This window comes from Nelusetta ayraudi, unplaced genomic scaffold (genome assembly GCF_046127955.1).
Source record: "Nelusetta ayraudi isolate G7.1 ecotype Tasmania unplaced genomic scaffold, CSIRO-AGI_Nayr_v1 ptg000136l, whole genome shotgun sequence".
NCBI classification, from domain to species: Eukaryota; Metazoa; Chordata; class Actinopteri; order Tetraodontiformes; family Monacanthidae; genus Nelusetta; species Nelusetta ayraudi.
The window spans coordinates 6,335,477-6,356,604 of NW_027466186.1; the positions used below are offsets into that span (position 1 = coordinate 6,335,477).

Consider the following 21,128-nt stretch of genomic DNA (forward strand, 5'->3'; position numbering starts at 1 on the left):
ATCCTGTCTTTTACTAATTAGTTCTTGTCCATGCGAGTCTCTAGACTTAAATTTAGATGAGCTGGCACTGAGTCGGGGTGAAAAGACAAGGACATTGTGTAACAATTGTATTTACATAATGGAGTATGAGAGGAAAGAATTGCCTGCCTTCTCACTATGTTACAGTCTTGCTAAGCTACAGTCAAGATAGGGACATATATACTTTATTTATTTTACTCAGTTTGATTTAAGTGGCATCTTATTGCTGAAGATCAACATCAGACTTATAGTTTACAAATGAAATTGTATGGGACCTTTGATTTTAAAGCATTGAAAACTGACTACAGTATGGAAAAAATGGTCACGCATCTTTGTGGAAAACACATAGAAAAAGGAATTCAAGGGGGAGATGCAATTGCTGCCATCCATCCATCCATTATACATTCAGATCTGCAAGAGATTTTTTTTTTTTTTTGCATAGAAAGCCTTTTAGTAGCACTACAACCAAAGCGAGGTCAGATGTATCAGAATTTTAGAGTGTATGGCTTCAACTACCTACAATAGCAGCGTAACTAAACCAAAGTAAGAAGGGGGAGAAGGCTCAGTATCATCAGGAACGTTTGCATTGCTAAGCCATAAATCTGTCCTATCACACCCTTCTATATCTAGACTCTTGCTGTTCTATATTTACAATAAATTGAATGATCCTTACATTTTAAAGTGGAACCAAGAAACTGCCCTGCAAGTGTCCATCAGTGAAATAGTCTGAGAAAATGAGCTATGTGGCAGCTTTGAGCTTTGCTTCTCCTGAAGGACCAGGATTGAGCCTGCAACTGTTGAATGTCTGCCGACGCCTGCCGACCCTTGCTGACCCTTGCCTGCCGTTGATGCCAGTGCTGTTGTCGCCATGAAAGCCCTTCATACTATGGTATGTTGTTTTTCTGTTTTTGTTTTTAGTTTTTGTTTTTGGGGGTGGGAGGCAAAAAAAACAAAACTTTAAACTACCTGAAACTAACCCAAATGACCGTCCTAAGATGGTTTAGCATTAGACAGACTTAAAAATGCAAAATCTCTGCTTGTCAAAGAAAATTGCAGAATCGACATATGTCGTTTTTTTCAGGGACAAGAACATTTTTTTTTTAAATACTTTAAAAGGCCCGAAACTCACCAAAATGACTGTCTCATGATAATTTAACATGAGACGGAGTGGTAAAATGCAAAATCTCAACATGAACAAAAATTTTTTTCATGGGCAAAAAGAAAAATCACAAAAATACTGACTTTAAAGGACCATGAAATGAAAATGATTTTCACAGTAGTATAGGAACACATATCTTTTTTTATCATCAAGGTGTTGTCTGTGTAATACAAATTTTTCAAGGACCTAGCACTTGTGGGTTTTGACTTTTGGCTTTTAGAAAAAATGTTTTCGGGGGAATTATTTAGAACGTCAAAATTGCTCATTTCTGGTTTGTGGAAGGTCAAAGGTCAGTTTTGTAAGAGTTTACTCTGAATTTAAAGGGGCATAACATTAAAATGTTATCACAGAAACAAAAACTAAAAATCAAGAAATTAATAACTTTAATCATCAGGGTGCATATCACCATCTGTGTTAAACTAAATTTTCAAGTGCCCTCACACTTCTGGTTTGTCAGAGGTCAGAGCATATGATTTGTAGGTCTCGATGAGACGAAAACATGGGTTTTTGTTCCATGTCTCTGTGATCTTCCAAGTGGCCGCGAGGGTGATTTTAGTGTTTCTAGGGGCCGCTATTTCGCACATTTGTACAGTTTTTTTTGTAATAGATTACATTTTTCACCAGACTTGACTTGTGTGCAAAGTTTGATTAGTTTTGGTGCATTTTCAGGGGGTCAAATTGAAGATTGAAACACAAGAAAAAAGAAGAAACAAACATTACAATTGAAGAAACACACATTACAATTTCAATTTCAAGTCTTTCACCCTGCAATAGACCTACTCTCTTCCAGAGCTGGTATTATCGCTGGGGCTCATTCCCCAATTAATGTTGGTACAGGAGCTGGAGTAAAAGACGACGGCTAACGCAAGTATGAACAGTAACCCTGATGAGAATAAGGTCACATTAAATTTTGAGGTCACAGATTGAGTAAAAAACATTGGCACACAGTAGCTTGGACTTCTGGAGACTTCTTGTAAATTAAAATAAAATTCTCAAAGCTTTTGTCTGTGTCGTTATAAAGTTGTGTACATCCACCTTTTTTTGGTCTCAAAAAGTTGCAAAAATACTTTAGCTTTGATGAGGAAAAACTGTTAATGATTTAAACACCTTGAAACTATGGTTCTAACCTCCATGCTTTAGTTTGGTCAGTAAGAACACTTGGCTGTGCCCTACCACCGACGTGCAACAATCTTGTCGGCCATGCTCTCAAATGAAGTGACCGCTTCCACTGTTGATGAGTTTTCCTTTCTTCTTGAGTCTCTTCAGCAGACAGGAGGCGATGCCGAGAGCTCCGCCCTTCAAAAAGCGAACAAAATTGTCTCCCACCAGTGGTCCCATGGCAAACAGCCCTGGCTCGTTGGTGCACTCAAAGGTGTAAGGATGGATGTCAATCGGGTTCTGCTTGCAAGAGACAGGTTTTGTTGGATCCTGGCCAAGGTACTGGCCCTGACTTTTCAAGAAGAACAAATTTGGGTTGGTCCCAATTAGCACGAGAGCCATGGAGATCTTAAACGCCTTGAGGGAGTTGTTCCCCTGCAGCAAACACTTCATGTCATTCTGGAGGGACACCACGCAGTGTTCGGGGAAACTGGTGTAATCTGGAAAAAGGGACACGCTGACGTGACCATCAACAGTACCTGCTGCGAGTTGGGGCTTTGGGCACATCTTGGCACACACTGAAGAGGCAATGCTAACTGACTGGGGTCTGATTGACGCAGAAGGAGACACATTTGCGTAGGTCTGAGAAGACATCATGTTGTAGACTTTGTGGTATTCTGGGTAGAGGGTCTTGGGCAGCTGTTTAAAGATGAGGTCTGGGTCATTGACACTCTTGCGAAAGACATGCAGTACCCTGATGTTGTTGTTACAAGCGGAAAGAACTGCATCAGCTGCGCTTAAACCGGCGCCTACGATCAGAACTGGGTCAGAGTTCACGTCCAGCTTTCTCTGGCTTATAGCAGATCCAAAGTCTGAGATGCTGTGGAATACAAAAGGCAGATTCTCCCCCTCGACACATAATCGTACTGGCGAATCGGACGCACCGGTGGCAAGAACAACATTCTCAGCAAATAAGGAGAAGGGGACGTGGGTGTTTTGTACTTTTTGGTATCCCCTCACTTCCCATAAAGGCCCTCCACCTACAGTGTTTGAACTATCGACTCCATCCCCCTCGCTACCGCCATCTCCCACCCCAACATCTCCTTGATCAGTGTGCCCACTCTCCACACTTTCCTCGCTTTGCTCCCGACAGAGTTTCTGGACCGAGGTCACGTAGGTGTTGTCAGCAAAATTCTTCTGGAGGCCCTTTATTTTCACGTAGTTGCGATAATAGGAGAGGATTTCCTCAGGAGTGGCTCTGTCACTGGTTATATCCCTGGCAGGGGCACAGACAACATAAGAAGAGACGACACGGGTTCATGTCAAGTTTTTACTATGTGCACCCAAGTACCTGCGTTTGCCGTTTGTCAGATCACTGTAGTTCACTCCAGGAAGCTCCATCCAGATCCCAAGGCTAATAGTAAGCATGGAACCTTCCATGGCCTAAGAAAGGAAAGTGTGAATGCAACAGTAATAGGAAGAAAACCAAAAGAATTGCGAGGAAAAGGGTTCTGCATGATGTACATTGTCGCTTACATGCCATGCACCTCCGGGTGTTGCCTTCCCAAGAACCAAATGTGGGATGTGTTGCTTCTTGTCCCTTCTCCACTGGAGGACAGAGGGGAACTCATAGCCAAAGTCAGCATTAGGGTGCAGCAAAGTGTCAAAAAGGACAGCGACAGGGTTCCTTGACCTGCCCTCCAGACCTTCGCTCAGATACTCCAGATCCTGAAAAAAGAAACATTATGAGAAAAGTTCATGAAGCTATACAAAATGAATTGTTTCGGGGTGTTGTAACCTGTTCAGTGATGGGCAGGTGCTTGGTCTCTTGAAGTTTCGTATATAGAATTGAGTTTGGATGGACAGCGGCTGTGTCAAGGTAGGGTTTGTATCCACTCAGCAGGTATGACAGACAAATACCTGATGGACCGTTGCCTTGGGGGAAAAAAAGACCAAAGATTGGTGGATTACAATCATAAAGGATCACAATCAATTTAATGATACAAATACTTGTAGATGTACAAATATACTTTAATGATATACATTGTAATCCTTGAAGGTAAAAATTACCTATGATAACCACAGGGATAGTTGGTGGGGGTTCTTGTGGTAGAGATGTCTCTTCCAGAAGCGGCATGGCTAAGGCCTGCGCCAAAACTGGCACTGAGGAGAAACAATTAAAAAAAATGCAAAGGACATTTCAAACATTTATTGGAGCACATACTAAAAATCACAGAGAAAGGCAGAGGGCTAATTGTGCTCTGTCCCTCCAAAGTGTCCATGTTTCTGGCTTCATATTATTTGAACAGGTTCAAACCAGCTTGCTTTCTTTGTCCCTGCCAAAAGGGGGGAAAAACTTTTATTCATCCTGTTATTGTGCGTCCACACATAGACATGACCCTCCCTGTCTGTCTGGGGATTCACACACGTTGAAACACCCCAACACAACACACACTGTGTCCCAGCTTTTCTCTTTTCCCTCTCGTCAACATCCACACACCCCCTGTCCCGTCACACATGGCCTGCGGCGAGGCTAGCCTCTGTTAACCCCCGCTGGCGCTCCCTAAACAAAAGGGAATTCTAATCAGATTTATGTAGGCTGGGGCTCTGTTGTGAAACGTTGCGGTTGAGTATGTGAAGTGTGTGTTTGTGTACTACTCGACAGTGCCATTGTGCACCCGCTGGGTGCAAATCCCCCGATGATCACTCCTCCGAGTGGGCCCTAATCCCACTGGGTCTGTTTATGTCTTTACCGCCCTTTTCAACCGAGGCAGGGTGAGAATGTGGACCTGGCATGCAGACAGGCAAAGCCATGAGAGCTCCTGCTTCTCTCATACCCACAAGCCACTCATCGCTAGCACCACTACCATCACCAGCAGCACCACCGCCGCCTCCTCACAAATACACTCACAGGCACTCCCACCAAAATCCTTAGCAACAGCAGACAGTGCCCACTTGCCCTAGTTTTATGCAAACTGAAACACTTGTCTTGCATTTTCAAAAACTCTGGCTATACCGGCAAACACTGCTGTCCTCTTCCTAGTGTTGTAGTCAAGACCGCACAAGACTAGAGAGAGAGACTAGAGAGTGTCGAGATCGAGACCAGATCAAGACATTTGGGGTTCGAGACTGACTGAGACAAGACCAAGACTTTATAGATCCAAGAAAAATAACAAAAGAAAATAACCAGTATCTTTTTTAAATTCAAATTTGCTTCTAAATCAAACAACAACATCTCTTTTCAGCAAGGTATCTTTTAATAATTTCCTTTTAAACATTTTGTTGCTTTTCCAACTATTTTCAAAGAAAAAAACAAAAACTTTGCCTCATAAAATTAAAGAGTAAATTAACTAGAAATAAGGGGCTGTATCACTCTTGGTGTCACAAACAGAGTGTAAAACGGTAGCACCTAGATTCTTTTCCATTATTATCTGTCATTGTAGTGTTGGCTGAGTCTTGACTGGTCTTGAAAATCCCGAGTCCGTCCAGTCCGAGACCAAGACTAAACCAAGTAAAAATGCCTCTGAGACGAGACTGAGACCCTTAAAAAGTCGTCTCAAGACCAAGACCAAGCTCAAGTATTACAACACTACCACTTCCTGCCGCCAAATAAGCCCCGCCTCAACTTCATGGGCATTGGGCACCCATCTGTACCTCCATCGCACCCTCTCTCTCGCCCCCTCTGTCTGACCTGTGTCCGTAGGCCAACTGGCTGCCCCTGTTTGTCTGCGTGTTTACCCTCGGTGAAAGCGATGGGATTCCACGCATTGCCCGTCGCGTTTGGAGGATGCCATGCCTCCAGTTGGCAAGCAGATACTGGCATGTCCGTGCCACCAGTCTCTGGTCAGTTTCAGCCTTTCACAACCTCACTGACAGCGGATCTTACAAGTTCGATATGTCATCTTTTTTTCTTTTTTTTTTTACCCGATAATATTTACAGTGATCACTTCTAAACAGTTTGTACAACAGAACAATCTGAATTCTGCGGTCTTATCATCAGCCTTTTCGAGCTTTCCTCTCCGTATGACTTTTTTATTTAAATCATGAATTTGGTAAAATCACATTAGCTCTACCAGCCTTTACAGACTATGATGCTGTGATACAATGGAGATGCTGCACTGCCATTACATCATTTGCCGATTATATCTTACACGTCATTTGACAGGAAACCCTTGGCACAATCTTTTTCACATCTAGTTGCAGCACACATCTACAAGGCCAATGTCTTCTAGAGTAAAATGCATAAATGATCTTTTGTACTTGCGCTCTGGTCATTCATGTGATTACATGTGTATCTTTTGCATTGCGTAGGTTAAAAGGACATTGAGTTTTTGTTTGTTTTTGGGTTTTATTTTTTGAACACGGTGTCTGACTGTACACAGATCAACACAAATGCATCACTGACAACTTAATATCTGATTTGGTGAAACACCAAATGCCACCAAATCCACATGCACTCTGATCATCCCGTCTTTGTGGGCAAGAGCAGAATGCACGTGACACAGCTTTACATTCACCAAGTCCTATCAGGTGTCTTTACGTACAATGTCAGTGTAATCGTACATGTATGTGGTGTACAATGCAGTGGCGGACGGCTTACTGCCGCAGCATCATCATCATCACATGCAACTCTCGCCTCTCAGTCTCCGCATCATCAGCCTCATGGAACCCGCCCGCTACATCCCCAGCCGGGTCTCCCAGCCTGGTCTCAGCGAACACCGCGGCACATGGAGCACATGCAGCGGAGGCTGTGACACCCACCCATTGCATAATTTAGGTCAAACACACTCTCACGGACACCCGCAACGGTCACGAACGGGACGCGAACAGGATGTCTTACCGCGTCAAGATGCGCCTGTCCGTCTATAAGTCGCCTCCTGATGTCGCGACCCACTCTGGCGTTTTAAGCCGTATAAATAAGGCAGACACCGGTGGGAGGAACCTATGCAACTGTCCGGGCTTTTTCTTTTTTTTTTTTTTTTTCCTCATGAGATGACACGCCAGCTTGTGTCGTCATCCAGCATGCACACGCATACGCATGTATATATATACACACACACACGCACACCTTGAACGCACGCACGCACGCACGCCCTTACCTCAGCGCGGTCAGATCTGCGCAGACCTGGTTTGTTCAGGTCTGATCAACCGGACACGAGTGGGGCTGATGTCTGTCTGTCTGTCTGTCTGTCTGCGGGTGTAAGCGTGTGTGCGTCTGCGTGTCTGCCTGTGCCCGGTGTGTGTATGTGCGTGAGTAGACATGCCATGCAGGCAGACAGTCAAGGAGGGACAGACAGCAAAGGGGGGATAGTGGCGTTTCACATGCGCGTCTTCGCAGCTCTGCGAAAGATGTGATGGAGAGGGACGAGAATGAGTCCGCTGCAGGAAATATGCGTGTTTAGGTTTAAAATACATGAGTATTATAATGCAAATGCGAAGCGTCCCCACCGCGCGCGCGCGCGCGTACACACACACACACACACACACACACACACACACACACACACACACACACACACACACACACAGTATATATATATTCCAGAATCAGTATATATACTGATTCTGGAAATTCCCAATGATCAGAAGTTGAAAGGATTCACTAAAGGTCATTTGAGGCTAAATGTCCATTTTGTGGTTCACACCTGATGTTGCATCGATGCTAAGGCCAATATTGATATTGGTTCGGCACTGGCCGGTGTCTAATTGCATAAACACACAAATTAAAGGCACCGTTTGTAAGATACAGGCACTGTTTGTAATGGCACAGATAGCAGGACTACGCACATATAAATGCCTGTTTTGTGACGTCACATTACTTGTGCGTCTCATCTCTCGTCCAAAAAAAGAAAAAAAGAAAGTGAGCCATGAAAAATACAAGGAGAAAAAAATATCTTAATCGAACCAAACAAACGCAAGCGTTTAGCTGGAGTGAAATTTTGTTTAGTCTCTATGTCCTCCAGTACAGTAGGTGGCGACAGGTACCTTTCTAATCGCTGATTGGCCTGCTGTGTCCCGCCTCCTGTGGTCCATTAGCCAATGAGCTGCGAATACTCACTGCTTCCGGTCCTTCCTATATACATGTTTTGGTGTACACATGGGCACTGTTGGTTAGAGCAGTAAATACAAAGAAAACGTTTTTCATTCGTTTGGATATGGTTCAACTTAGCCGACTATTCCTCAGAAAGGTGGGGCACGTTAGCGTCAACTTTGATGTCTCCTAACAACAATTATCATGGTGTCATTTGCTGAAAAGCTAATTGTGGCTAACTAAGCTAACTGAGCTTCTCAATAACGTCACGCCACATTTGGTTAGAGTTTTAGTGCTGTTTTAGTCAGCGAACATAAACGATTATACCTACCCGGATGAGCAGTGTATTCACAAACTCACGTTCATATCACTGCATGTTGGCTTTGTATTTTTCTCTCCGCTCCCTTCTGTGTTGACACACATTAAAGCATTTCCGTAGGAAAAATCGATATTGACCCCAGAGCTTGGAAAGAGCTTTATGTATCCAACAATCAGCAGTATGAAGTGGGCCATATGCTTATTTGATTTGTCCTCCATGACTTGCTGTGGTTTCTCAAACGTCAGTGGTAATTAGAGTGATCTGTCAAATTGGATGTTAATTTGGTTTTCTTCATGTCTGTGATCTCTCTGCAGTATGGGAACTTTGTCGACAATCTCCGCCTCTATGTCCGTGGGGGCAGCGGAGGCATGGGTCTCCCCCGCCTCGGAGGACAAGGAGGGAAGGGAGGCGACGTGTGGGTGGTGGCTAATAAGAACATGACATTGAAGAGATTCAAAGACAAGCATCCCCAGAAACGTTTTGTGAGCGGGGCCGGAGCAAACAGCAGGTTTGTTCACAAATCCAACAAATCGTGGAGCACACTGGTATTAAACATGATGTCCCGAGATCTTACATGTGTCGTGTATGTTATTGGTGCTTTGATGTTTTTGTCAGTGTACGTGCGCTTAAAGGGGAGACGGGAAAAGACAAAGAGATCTCGGCACCCATTGGAATCACAGTTACTGCTGATGATGGGAAAATACTTGGTATGTGAAATGCTTTTCAATATCAGATTCATTGATACAATCTCATCTCAGTGCAATGGTGTTGGACCACAAGGACAACACATGGTTATGGTGAAGTTGATGAAAATGATCTAGATAAGTCAGTGTGCAGTGCAAAATTACAGCGAGGTGAAGATTTGATGATACTTTATCATGTTATTTAACTGCCCTGCCCTTTTTTTCCTAACCTCAAGGCGAACTGAATGTTGAGGGTGATCGTCTGATGGTGGCCAAAGGTGGAGCAGGAGGAACCTTGCACACTGCATTTGAGCCTAGTAGGGGCCAGGCAAAACACATCCGACTGGACCTGAAACTTATTGCTGACATGGGCCTCGTTGGGTGAGAGCAGGAGAGGATGCCACTTAGACTCAGGTTTAGTTTAGACTGCGCTTCTAAACATTGAATTTTGTTCATTTCCAATCAGATTCCCAAACGCTGGAAAATCCTCTCTCTTGACGGCTCTGTCGAATGCCACCCCTGAGATTGCAAGCTACGCATGTCAGTACATTGTAATTTTAACCTGGCTATAATTTGTGTTGTTCTATGCTTGCATTGATTTTGGATTTTTTTTTTAAACTTCCATCACAGTCACAACTTTGAAACCGGAGATTGGCAAAGTGCTGTACGAAGATTACAAGCAAGTATGGAAAGGAATGTCAGTGGATATGTCAGTGTGATAATTCCCCCCTTTAATGAATGTCTTTTTTGGGTTTTGGGTAGATTTCTGTTGCTGATCTCCCTGGTCTGATTGAGGGAGCTCACTTGAACAAAGGCATGGGACACAAGTTTCTGAAGCACATGGAGAGGACAAAGCATCTGCTCTTTGTTGTGAGTGGCAGTAAAAACTAAGAGTGAGCTGAGCTTCATATGCTGAATGTTTAGATGTACTGTGATGATGATGATGAAGTTTAAATGTTTGGCTGCAGGTTGACGTTTGTGGTTTCCAGTTAGCGAGTAAGACGGCGTACAGGTCAGCGTTCGACGCTGTCCAGCTTCTCACCAAGGTGAGTGTGATAACCTTTTGCCTTCTGAAGCTTCTTTCACAGGTGGATTGTGCACAACATGAGGAAAAATCAGATCAGGGCAAATAGAACATGCTCATTCACACATGCAGAGAACAACAACAAAGTGTCTGTGTACCACGTGTTTGCAGATGTAGGAAGTAACAGCACAGGGTCGGATGCCTGAAGTCATATCAGCATCAAACAACATTTTGTATTGCCACATAAATGATCAGCATCCCTGTTTTTATTTGGTGCACCTTATTTTCTGGTGCGTTCTTGTCAACTTCTCCAAATTGAGATGTCTAACACCAAAGTATGCGGTTGGTTTATGGCTGCATTTCAATTTCAGAAGAACAGAAATTAACAAAAATGGTTATTTACAAGCATTTACTTTTCCCATCCCATCTTCTTCACCTTGGCTGCAAAGGAGTTAGAGCTGTACAAAGAAGAGCTTGTATCCAAACCTGCATTACTGGTGGTTAATAAAATGGATCTGCCTGATGCTGAAGACAAACTGGCAGAGCTGAAAGAGCAGCTACAGAGCCCACAAGGTAAAGTTTCATTTTAGAAACACTTTTATCACATTTAGTCCCTTCTGTGTGTTCAGCAGTTAATATGGTGTGTGTGTTTTATGCTCCTGCAGAATTCTTTGATCTTTTTCCAGAGGATGCAATACCAAAGAACTGTATAACCTTCAGACATGTGGTCCCGGTCTCTGCAACCACTGGGTTGGGCGTTGACCATTTGAAACGTTGTATCAGAGAATCACTTGATGAAGAGGCAGAACGGGAAAACAAAGCAATTCATGAAGAAAGACTGCGGGCACTGAGGAACCAATAATAACAGCAGCAGCAGCCACAGTAATAGTAGCAGCAGTCACTGCTGCCAGAAAAACAGGAAGTGAACTGTAATGGCAAATAAATACCATCCAGTGAGCAAAGCACCCAAAGACATTAACTGTGTGGGTTCCTCACTCAGTGGATGTGACAGCAAAGACACTGCAAGAAGGGTTTTTAAGTCTAAGACACTGTTCAGGCATTGCCACCTTCGAAAACAACACACTTAGCCTTACAAGTGTCTCAGCTGAAGATCAGCGCAAAATATACAGTGTATATGTACTCTTTTTTTTTATATTGCTTGACAAAGTTTTGTTTATTTATTTTATTGTAGAATTTATTGTATTGTTTTTTTGAAGTTTTTGTTTCTTCCCCAAGAAATTGCGGTCGAAACTAATTGTAACCATAAAAACAGTGTGAGGCTATGATGATTTATAATTGCATTTTATAATGTATTATATAAAGTAATATGTTACAGAGATTCCTCCTGACTGCCTGTTAATTTCAATATTAAACCAAAACATATCAAGTGTATTTTTCCAACAAATGCCTCGTACCTGCAAGATAGAAAAAAAAAAAAAATCCATTCTTGTTGGAAATGTCAGCACAGCACTTGTTGATGAAAGATTTATTTTATATTAAATATATTACAATACTGAATGATTAAGAGGGAGAAAAATGGGGGGATTGAATTTTGCATCATGAGTGTACAGCATACAGGCAACAAAATAAATAAGGAAAGCAAACCAAAACTGTAGTTTCATTTGAATAAATGCCTTCCGTGTCTCCCGGGCAGGTTGGGACCACATGGTTGAGAACTGGTTTGGTGGTGTTGGACTCCAGTAAACAAATACATTCAAGTCTCCGGTCAGAGGCGGATGGCTCCAACCGTGTGTGCAGGCGGGTGCAGCAGATATGTTTGGAAGATTGACAGCTGTACAATCAATGAAAGAGCACCGCAGCCTGCATGGTCCCAGCAGAGAGTCCTCACAGAGTCTTAGTGCAGCGTCCACAGACACAAGAACAAAGGTCTTGCTGTTGCACGGTGCTGTGGGCTCCCAGGTGATTCTCCGACAGTCGTGGGTATGGAGACACTGGCAAACAACTTTACAGGAGACCACGGCCGTGAGCAAAGCTCTGGTAGAAGGCAAGTCATGAGGCTGTTGGGGCTCTCATTTACAACATTGTGTTCAATCCTCATGTTATACAGATAACCACATGCCAGAGGAACAAACACCTCCGTAGACTATTTTCGCAGCAGCCACATTAACAAGAAATTGCAGGTAAACAAAAGTTAAATTGTTAATGCGCAGAGGTTCCATTTGCATAAGAGCCAAATGCAAATCGGTCTCACCTTCAGTCAGCCTGAATGCAAACCTTAATAATTAGAACTGTGCCTGTGTTTGTGTTTGACCTCATTACAAATGAGGAATGACTGCATTTTCCTGCTAACAGGCTGCCAGAAAAAAAAAAAAACTTGCCCTTGAACAGGTGTTTTATTGAAAAAAAAAATAAAAATCAACATGTCTTTATTCAAACTCATTAGCACACATAATTACAATAATGCACTTTAATAACGATCATTGCTGTACATAATGCTGAGAAAAATAAGGTGAACATTACAAAGGTACTTAAAAAAAACTGTTCTAGTTGCATTATTAGTCCACTATTGTGAAGATTGGTATTACCTACACAGCGTACAAAGTACAGATGAGTGCCCACATCGTAAAGAAAACAGTAAATTGACAATATGACATGAAGCCTTAAGGACGGTTTCTACACAAGGTAGAGCAATGACAATGTAACCACACAAACAAAGTTGCTTTCAGACACGATGAGGGATTTGTTTACAAAATAACCATCAAAAAGAGCCGGTCCACCATTCCCGATCATTTTGAAATCCTGTCACTTCCTGCTACTCGTCAACCTGACAATTACAGCGGTTCTAACAGGCAATGGAGGGGAATTTGTTGCATGACATGCTTTTTTTTCCCATTCTGGTCTTACAAATAACCTACCAGAGAAATAACTTAATTTCATATAGAACTGTCATGCTGTTGGTCTTCACTAGCTCAAACAGCAAGCACTGTACAGCGTAGTTAGTCATTTACAAGGCTAAATATGTCGATCATCACAGGTAAATCCAAAATGCACATTTCAAATCATGGCTTCTCGGTTCTCGTCTGTTTAGGCCACCGAACGGTGTTGCCGACCTATCCGTCTCTCATCTCACACGTCCACAGGTAAAATCAGGGGAAACTAAGCACATCCTAATATCATCGATTCCAACAGTGAAAAGCGACAAACTACACCAAACACTCAGGAGTGGCACGTAAAACTATTTGCATTTTCCTAATTCATTCTCATTAACGGTCCAATCAGCAACAGCCTCCACAATCAAGACTTTTTATCCGTACTTCCAGGGCCAAGATAATACTGGTGTATAGAAACTTTTACATTCTGCTGTGGATGGCAAAGCTATTTTGGTCACATTCATACAGGAGAAAAAATAAGCCAGAGGGAGGGAAGATAATTAGGGCAAAGAAACTGGAATGAGCACAGACAGACCAGTGCAGGCCAGTCTCTACACTTATCTACAGAAATTCACCTTGGTCTACAACACAATACAACAGGAAGTAGAGAAAAGAAACACTGCTCTCTTACAAAATAAATGCAAAAAAACCTTTGTCTGTGTATTGTACTGTACATTTTTACACAAAAAGGGAGGATTGAAGGAAGGAAGAGCAGGGGAGGAATCAGGTCAGCGTAATATCACCGTCTGCGAGCTCTAACTTGTAACGATATGAGTTAGCTATAGTGAGGAGGAAGCGTCTAAGCCTGCAGAGTGTAAAACCCCTTCATGGTCGTCTCGGCCTTTCAGCAGGAGGAGTTTTTCTCTTTTTTGCCATCTTAGCCGCATGGGTCCGTGTTTTCTGCTATGATTTGTCGTCCATCAGAGTGGTCTGAAAGGGGTGGAGGGTGTGGAGTTTGTGTGAGGGAGGGGTTGGTGGGATTTTCAGTCCCGCAGATGAGTCCTGAGCAGATAGGAACAGCTCAGTCCACACTCCAGCTGCTCTGGAGTGGACGTGGAGATGATTTCTCTGCCGGCTACTCGGCTGTCTTCCTGAGGAGATCCGTCCGAGGCGGCCGTCTGGGAAAACAGCAGCAGAGATGCTTGTGCCCACTGACTCTCACGTGTCTTTTGCCTATTTCCGCTCCAATAGGGGGCAGGGTGCTTGCCCTTTCTCTCGCTTTTCCTCCTTGTTTGCGCAGGAGTCGTTTTTGTGTTTCATTGTGGGTTTTCTTTTTTCGTTCACAGAAAAGGAGAGAAAAGACGCGTCGTTCCTCGTAAGACTTCTGCAAAAGTGGTTGATGAGGCTGTTATATTGAGGTCTCCCACAGCTGAGGAGACAAGGAGGGAAATCACAGACAGGAGAGGAGAAACATTTTATTATAAAGAGGTAAACAGACTTTTTGACTCTTAACTAAATACTAACATGTTTTCTATTCCCTCTATGCCTCTGGGGTCTTTAAAAGCAGCAATGGACAGGTTACACAACCTCGCACTGTATTGCTGTATTGAACCTGTTAATCGGTTGTGCTGCATTTAAGTTTGTGTTTTAAATAATTCTGAAAACTAACTACATAATGCAAAAAAAAGTATAAAAATGTCCCCACTTGGAAAGAAAAGCTTTGGGCGAACTTCATGTGAAGTATTAAACTGCACACTCATCTGGCAAGTGATGGCAACTAAATGAACAATACCATAAAAGCATCAGTCAAGCCACTCTGGCCCATAAAGAGGCTCAGACATCGTATTGACAAGGTTTCCAGCTCCAGCAGTAGAGCTTCTTTTAATAGCTGCAGCAACTCTGTAAAATCTGATCTCCAATCACTTTGCAGAATCATGCACTGAGTGAGCAGCGAAAGCCTGGCACTTGCCCTGGCACTCTGCCTGTTGGCCTTCCTCTGGTCGTCTGGGAGAGGGGGCATGGGGTACGGGTATCTCCTGCTGGACGCAATCGATCCTGTGGACGAAGTGGGAGACTTGGCCGGGGACAGCGTCCTGAGGAGGAGAGGAGGGAGGTGCGCGTGTTACAACGTGAAACCACGCCGAGCGAGCGGCCTTATGGCGTGTTGCTCTCCGGAGTCTGGTTGGCCAAAGACACAGAGGGACACGTGAGGCGGATTGATCCTGGGGCTCATGTTGAATCTGTGACTTTGGGCAACGCACTTCTCGAGTCGCTCGAACAGTGAGGGGTCGTCGGACACAGGAGAGGTTGATCGTAAAAGCTCGAGCTGAAAGCACATTATGTCATCCGGTTCCGATGAAATAACGGAAGGTGCCGGAAGCTCGGCTTTTACAGGCAACCTCTGCACACGACACTGAGCCCTGCGTAGAGCAAGACACATCCCAGCAGCGGTGTGGGCATAGCCACAGTCTCCTCACACACTCCGCCCTGCCAAAGTGGCGCTGTTTCCGTGCCATTAGTCTGAAGAGCTTCGGCTGCTCAGCAAAATGGAATCGTGTGCATTGAAGTAAGTGGAGCCTGGGAGTATGACGAGGTGACTGGGACTGCAGACTGACTGGAGCTGGGTGACAACAACAGACCGAGGTCCCGTTCAGGGTTTCTGCCTCATAGAGCCCCACCCCATGAAGAGCAGCTTATTCATTACTACCATGAGGTGATCTGATTTATTAGCATTAGTGCGACAGAGAGGAAAGGTTTTCCTCTCAAATAAGAGAATGCAGTTTCTGCGAGTGGCATATGACCGGCGTGGCGGTGATGCATGTGAGATCAGCTGGAGTGAGGCAGCGCTGACACACGGACACTCATTGACACAACTATACACACAAACAGACACGCAACATGCAGAGGAGACGGGAGACTGAGGCCGGGAGGAAAAGGTAGGGAGGGAATAAGAGAGGAGCGCCGGCACAAACAAGGAGGAGCCGTCATCAAACCAAGAGAGCAGAGTGATGTGCTGGCAAATCAAAAAACAAAAAAAGAAAGAAATCTGCAAAGTAAAGCACAGCTGGATAAAAAACAACTGAGTATCGTTTCGAAACGAAAAGGAAGAATGACTTTGAAGGACCAGGTGATGTGAAGCTGAAAAACGTTTTCTTTTGAATGCCCAACAGCGCCTCCCCTTGGGGAACTCCAGGTTGCAGCATGCCGGCTGTAAATGAAAGTGTTTTTCACCATTCGCGGCATAAAGGCTTAGATTGGCGCCGCCTGTTTCTCTCCTTCACAAATGAAACCAAAAGTGAAGAGGTTTTTAAGACAAGCGTGAAGGACGACAGGGCATGATGGTAATGTACCTAAGGTAAGGTCCTTGAGTGTTTCTATTCACATCTTCTACCCATTTAGTTACATCATAACACTCTGCTTTGGATCGAGGGGTTAAATACCTGCGAGAAAAGGGGGTCGGGGAGGTGGTGATGGACACGACACAAGGTAGAGGAGAGGAGAGAGAAAAGGAAGGAAGGAAAATATGGGAAATGGAAATCAAGGATCACATCTCCAGACATTTAAGCAAGTGCTGGGGGGAGAGAGGAAGAGGAGATATTTTTAGGACGGCAGAGCAGAGAGCAAAGACATCCTGAACAAACACCCAAGATGCAATCGAGGAAAAAGGTGAGAAGATGGCGGACAGACCTGCGTGTGGTTCTCAGATGACAACGACACCACGAACATCACAACACGACTGTGAGTGCTGAGTTTTACAGGCTCACTTGCACACCGGCTACAAGGCACTGCATTCACTGCCAAGCCCAAACGCTTTCCCGCTGCTCGGTCAGCGTCATGCTCACAGTGGAAACATGTGCAGCACTGTTTACTGACAAACGACAAACCAAAACAACCCAACGGACCAATGCAGCAGGCTGGGCGACGGCGAAAGCAGCGCCGGCAACACAGGTTAATGCACATTGGATAGAAAGTGAGATTCAACACAGAGCATAGAACATTTTTCATTTCAAAAACAATTCAAAACAAGGTTGTTGGTTGGTGCAAAGTCACATAAAATGGCAGCAAAAGACTCAAGTACATGTATTTCATTCTACCATGCATTCAAGGCTGATAATGGCTTTCGAAATGTGTCCACAACCAGTGGAAGAGCGCCCTCTCTGGCTTCCATAAGTTTAGCTGTAGTTGTATGAAATCTCAGTCCAAACAAGAACAGAGAAACACTTGCTGTCTCTCTTACAGCTCTCAGTTTATTGGGTAGCACTTACACGTCACTGAGTGTTTCATAGAATCACAACACCTTAATGGGATAGTTTGCTCGAAAATGAAAATTTTACCCCTTTATTACTCATTGATGTGCCACTTTTCAAATCCACATAACTATTCTAGAGTTTCACAGAGGGAAAGGAAGCTGCCGCCCAATGGAAACATTTTGTAGCTGAGTGCTCAACAAAACTGTTTTGTCAACTTGTGTTTGTATGTCGGTCTCACAGCTTTTATTGTTGAATTTCAACTCTTCCCCAGAGTCAGGTCACTTGCCCTTTCCCCTTGTGTGTTTGCCACCTGTCGAGCTGTCTTTCCTCACACCAGTTAGCATAGTTAGATAGTTTCCACCTATTTGCCTATTTGCATTTGCTTTTACTTTTCTCTTTGTATTGTGCAAACTAAGGATCTAGCCAGCGCTAGATCCTCGGTTGGTCCTCGCCCTGCTCAGTCAGGTTTGTGCAATTTACTTTGTTACTTTGTTCTGCCTTTTTTCTTGTCTTCCTGGGTTTTGTTTACAGTGACAGTAACGTCATGTTTTAGCCAAGTTATCCACTACTTTCTTCAAGATAGGAGCAGGTTTCTTGCAATCTCTTGCAAATAGTTTACACAGAACTGAAATCTGGCGTCCACTGGGTAGAATGCTTTCCCCTTTCAAGAATGACTATATGCACCAGAAATTGTGTGTGAGTCCGTGATAAATGAGTGACATTTTAATTTTAGGTGGACTATCCATTTTGGAGTACTAAAATTGTGACATTCTTTAGCTGAGAGTTATCCGCAGACCCGCAGATGAGACAGTGGGGACTTACTCTGTGCTGTTAGATCGTGCACGGAACTTCTTTCCTTTCAGTTTCTTGCGATTACTGCTCAGATTTCCTGCAGAGAACGGGAACATAAGCACACCCATTAAATCCAAATGTACACACTTTCATACCATTTTCTTAGTGGGGCAAGAGGTTGTTGTTGTTTGATTCAAGCTAGCACACGGACTTCATTTTCCAATAGTGCAGGAGGACGTCTGCACAAATGTTCTGTAAACAGAGGTTTGCTTAATCACCTTGCCACGAGTTGCTTCTTGGTCGCCCGTTTTCGCAGATGTCGGAGATGTGTTTGGCATCTGGGATTCTCTCACTCCAAGAGTGTGACAGGCCATTGGATCTACGCGCCATTGACAGAGAGTGTTAGAGTACAGCAACATCCGTGGCATTGAGACAAGGTGGAAGTGGCAGCATGTGGCGACAAACAGCGAGTTGTGATTCTTATTTGACAAGGCAGCACTTTGACCGTCAACTGTGACGGTAACATCATGTTTTAGCCAAATTATCCACTAGAGTACAAACGTTCTGTCCTTACTTTTTGCTTTCCAGAATGACACGAGTGAGATTTTGAGCATGAGAGCAACAACTGCAAGTTGAGTAAACGCTACACACACACGCACACACACACACACACACACACGCACACACACACACACACACACACACACACACACACACACACACACACACGCGCACACACACACACAACTGAGCACAGAGCAAACACATGAGTGACAATGACATGGCACACCTGAAGCCAAACAGTGAGATGTGCTGAGTAATGGATGGGATGGAGGCAGTGAAGGACAGGGTGCAAATCTGCAGGTGCGACAGACAGGCTGACCTCTTCTTGGAGCTGCAGCCAGAGTTTGTGCTGACACCTGGTGGCATGTCACTGTAAAAGGAGTCGGCGTCCCCAGGCTTGGTGACATAGTCACCTGGGGGCATTTGCCTAGAAAATACAGAAGGTCTTCAAAAGACAGACAGAAACAGCAGCAAGACTTGTTGTTTACAAAGAGTTCCACAGCCTGGCACCAGGTGGCGCTCTGAGGGAAGCAGATAAGAGTGATTTGTCGCGACTTTGTCTGATGCAATAATATGATTTAAAGTTAAAACACAAGCGAGGCACGGGATGTGCCAGCACTAAATCAAAGACATTGTATTGAGCAGCTTTGATGAAATGGTGAGAATGAAGTTAAAGAGGGCAAACCGGCAGAACTTTCGGTGAACTTCTGACTCAACATAGCGTCTCTGTTTGTAGCTCCTGTGAAGAGAAGCAAAAACAAAGCCCAACTTTGATTTGGATTGACGTTTACTGGGATAAAGTGAAAGACTTTTGTTGGCAAAATGCTAATGTACTATTACTACATAACAGGCATCCTATTTGTGATGCATCACAAATAAAATTGACTTGAATCCAGCTCCAGTGACACTCACTTGTAACACCAGGCAGTCATAGCCAGGATGAGGGCGAGGAAGAGAATGGAGCCCACAATGGCCCCGACGATGATGTTGGTGCTGGTGATACCTGAGACAGAGAGACAGAGAGGGGAGCGGAGAGCGTGTTAATTGGATGAGTGTCTGTTGCCTCCCGAGCCACTGCACACACGGGGGGATACATCAACCACAAATCACTGTGGCGGAACATAAAGCACACTACATTTAGCGGGAAAAGTGTAGAGGGAGAACAGGGGAGCAAAAGAGGAGAAGAACTCAACAGCTGCCATCCCACTAGGATGGCTCGGAAAGGAACTTGCAGCAGTGTGCTGGGTTACGAATAAAAGAACCAAAAAAACTAACAAAGACAACAAATCAATGTTGGCCGTAATCGAACCAACCGAGATGAGCTGAAATCTGGGTGAAAGAGGAAGAGGGGCAGAAATTGACATCCAAAATGGGATAAATACAATGAAAAGGAACTCAAATCTGACCTCAAGTCAACTCCGTCAAAGACATCAGCCTGTCGACAAAGAATGAGTGTGAAAAAAACCACAAACAAAAAGAATGACATGCATGGTTCAGTGAAAACAGTGAGTGCAGCTGGTCTGAGTGCGCATGACGTGAATACGGCACCGAAGCTGAAATCATAAGGAACGCATGGAGGAAAAACAAAGCAAAGACGAGTTTTAAAAATGCCCCAGTATAGCGTGTTTGTGTGTGAGGCAGTGCTAAAAGAGAGAGTAGAAAGGATGGAGAGGAAACAAGAAGAGGAAGAGAAGAAGAAGAGGAAGCAGAAGAAGAAGGAGAAGAAGAAGAAGAAGGAGGAGAAGAAGGAGAAGAAGAAGAAGAAGAAGAAGAAGAAGAAGAAGAAGAAGAAGAAGAAGAAGAAGAGATATTGGGATAAAGAGAGTTGCCGAGAGTGACCCTGCTCGTCGCTACCTGAAACTGGGGCAGTAGGTCCGACCACCAGATAACTCAGAGGAGATGTGGAGTTACAGTCGTCTCCTGTCCAGCCCAGGTAACACACACACTTCAGCTCACTGCTGCACACCTGCAGCGCAACCAGGAAAAAACAGCAAACACAAACAACATTAATTACTAAACTAAATAACTAAATACTGAGTGCTAAGCAGGGAGGCAACGGGTGCCACTTTTACAGTCTTTGGTCTGACTCGGCCGGGGATCGAACCCACAACCTACCAGTCTCAGGGTGGACCACTAGACCACTGAGCTGGTGGTCTAATATTCATTTATATTTACAGAATAATAAACTTTTACACTTGTAAGGATTTAGCCAGCTTGTGTTTGGCCTCTTTACAATAGGTGAGATGGAGCATCTACTCAGAGTTTCATGATTTTAACGCGAAACCTCAAATAAAATATGTAAGCCGAGAGTTTAGTTTGTTATGTGTGATAAAAATGCACGTGTCTATTTGATATTAAA

At 44.1% G+C, this 21,128-nt stretch overlaps 3 protein-coding genes across 10 annotated transcripts in view; 1 reads left to right on the forward strand and 2 right to left on the reverse strand.

The window, feature by feature from the left end:
• Nucleotides 1-1,270: 1,270 nt before the first annotated feature.
• On the reverse strand, nucleotides 1,271-8,804 carry osgin2 (oxidative stress induced growth inhibitor family member 2). 5 transcript variants are annotated; one of them, XM_076012432.1, is made up of 7 exons: nucleotides 8,667-8,804; nucleotides 8,261-8,348; nucleotides 4,346-4,438; nucleotides 4,074-4,210; nucleotides 3,812-4,003; nucleotides 3,627-3,718; nucleotides 1,271-3,551 (listed from the first exon to the last, which is right to left on the reverse strand). In XM_076012432.1, the coding sequence occupies exons 3-7, from the start codon at nucleotides 4,410-4,412 to the stop codon at nucleotides 2,384-2,386; spliced, it is 1,656 nt and encodes a 551-aa protein (XP_075868547.1). In that variant the 5' UTR covers nucleotides 4,413-4,438; nucleotides 8,261-8,348; nucleotides 8,667-8,804; the 3' UTR covers nucleotides 1,271-2,383. The 5 variants fall into 5 exon arrangements, with proteins under 5 accessions (XP_075868547.1, XP_075868548.1, XP_075868549.1 ...); XM_076012433.1 differs by having other exon boundaries at nucleotides 8,638-8,701; XM_076012434.1 differs by lacking the exon at nucleotides 8,667-8,804 and having other exon boundaries at nucleotides 8,261-8,399.
• Nucleotides 8,319-11,671, forward strand: gtpbp10 (GTP-binding protein 10 (putative)). Its single transcript, XM_076012443.1, has 10 exons — nucleotides 8,319-8,463; nucleotides 8,940-9,133; nucleotides 9,241-9,332; nucleotides 9,545-9,689; nucleotides 9,775-9,848; nucleotides 9,939-9,991; nucleotides 10,071-10,178; nucleotides 10,277-10,354; nucleotides 10,782-10,905; nucleotides 10,998-11,671. Exons 1-10 carry the CDS (start codon nucleotides 8,431-8,433, stop codon nucleotides 11,192-11,194), a joined length of 1,098 nt encoding a protein of 365 aa, XP_075868558.1. The 5' UTR covers nucleotides 8,319-8,430; the 3' UTR covers nucleotides 11,195-11,671.
• A 132-nt stretch (nucleotides 11,672-11,803) lies between these two features.
• adam22 (ADAM metallopeptidase domain 22) overlaps nucleotides 11,804-21,128 on the reverse strand; it is a 48,778-nt gene continuing 39,453 nt past the window's right edge. The window contains exons 24-32 of one of the 4 annotated variants that reach the window (XM_076012421.1): nucleotides 20,624-20,735; nucleotides 19,682-19,772; nucleotides 19,455-19,508; nucleotides 19,089-19,196; nucleotides 18,484-18,584; nucleotides 18,236-18,302; nucleotides 16,514-16,603; nucleotides 15,133-15,256; nucleotides 11,804-14,592 (exon numbers count right to left, since the gene is read on the reverse strand). In XM_076012421.1, the coding sequence (XP_075868536.1) occupies nucleotides 14,572-14,592; nucleotides 15,133-15,256; nucleotides 16,514-16,603; nucleotides 18,236-18,302; nucleotides 18,484-18,584; nucleotides 19,089-19,196; nucleotides 19,455-19,508; nucleotides 19,682-19,772; nucleotides 20,624-20,735 (768 nt within the window). In that variant the 3' untranslated portion in view covers nucleotides 11,804-14,571. Of the gene's footprint in view, nucleotides 14,593-15,132; nucleotides 15,257-16,513; nucleotides 16,604-18,235; nucleotides 18,303-18,483; nucleotides 18,585-18,995; nucleotides 19,197-19,454; nucleotides 19,509-19,681; nucleotides 19,773-20,623; nucleotides 20,736-21,128 lie in introns of all 4 variants that reach the window. The other 3 variants (XM_076012419.1, XM_076012423.1, XM_076012420.1) reach the window with 3 other exon arrangements.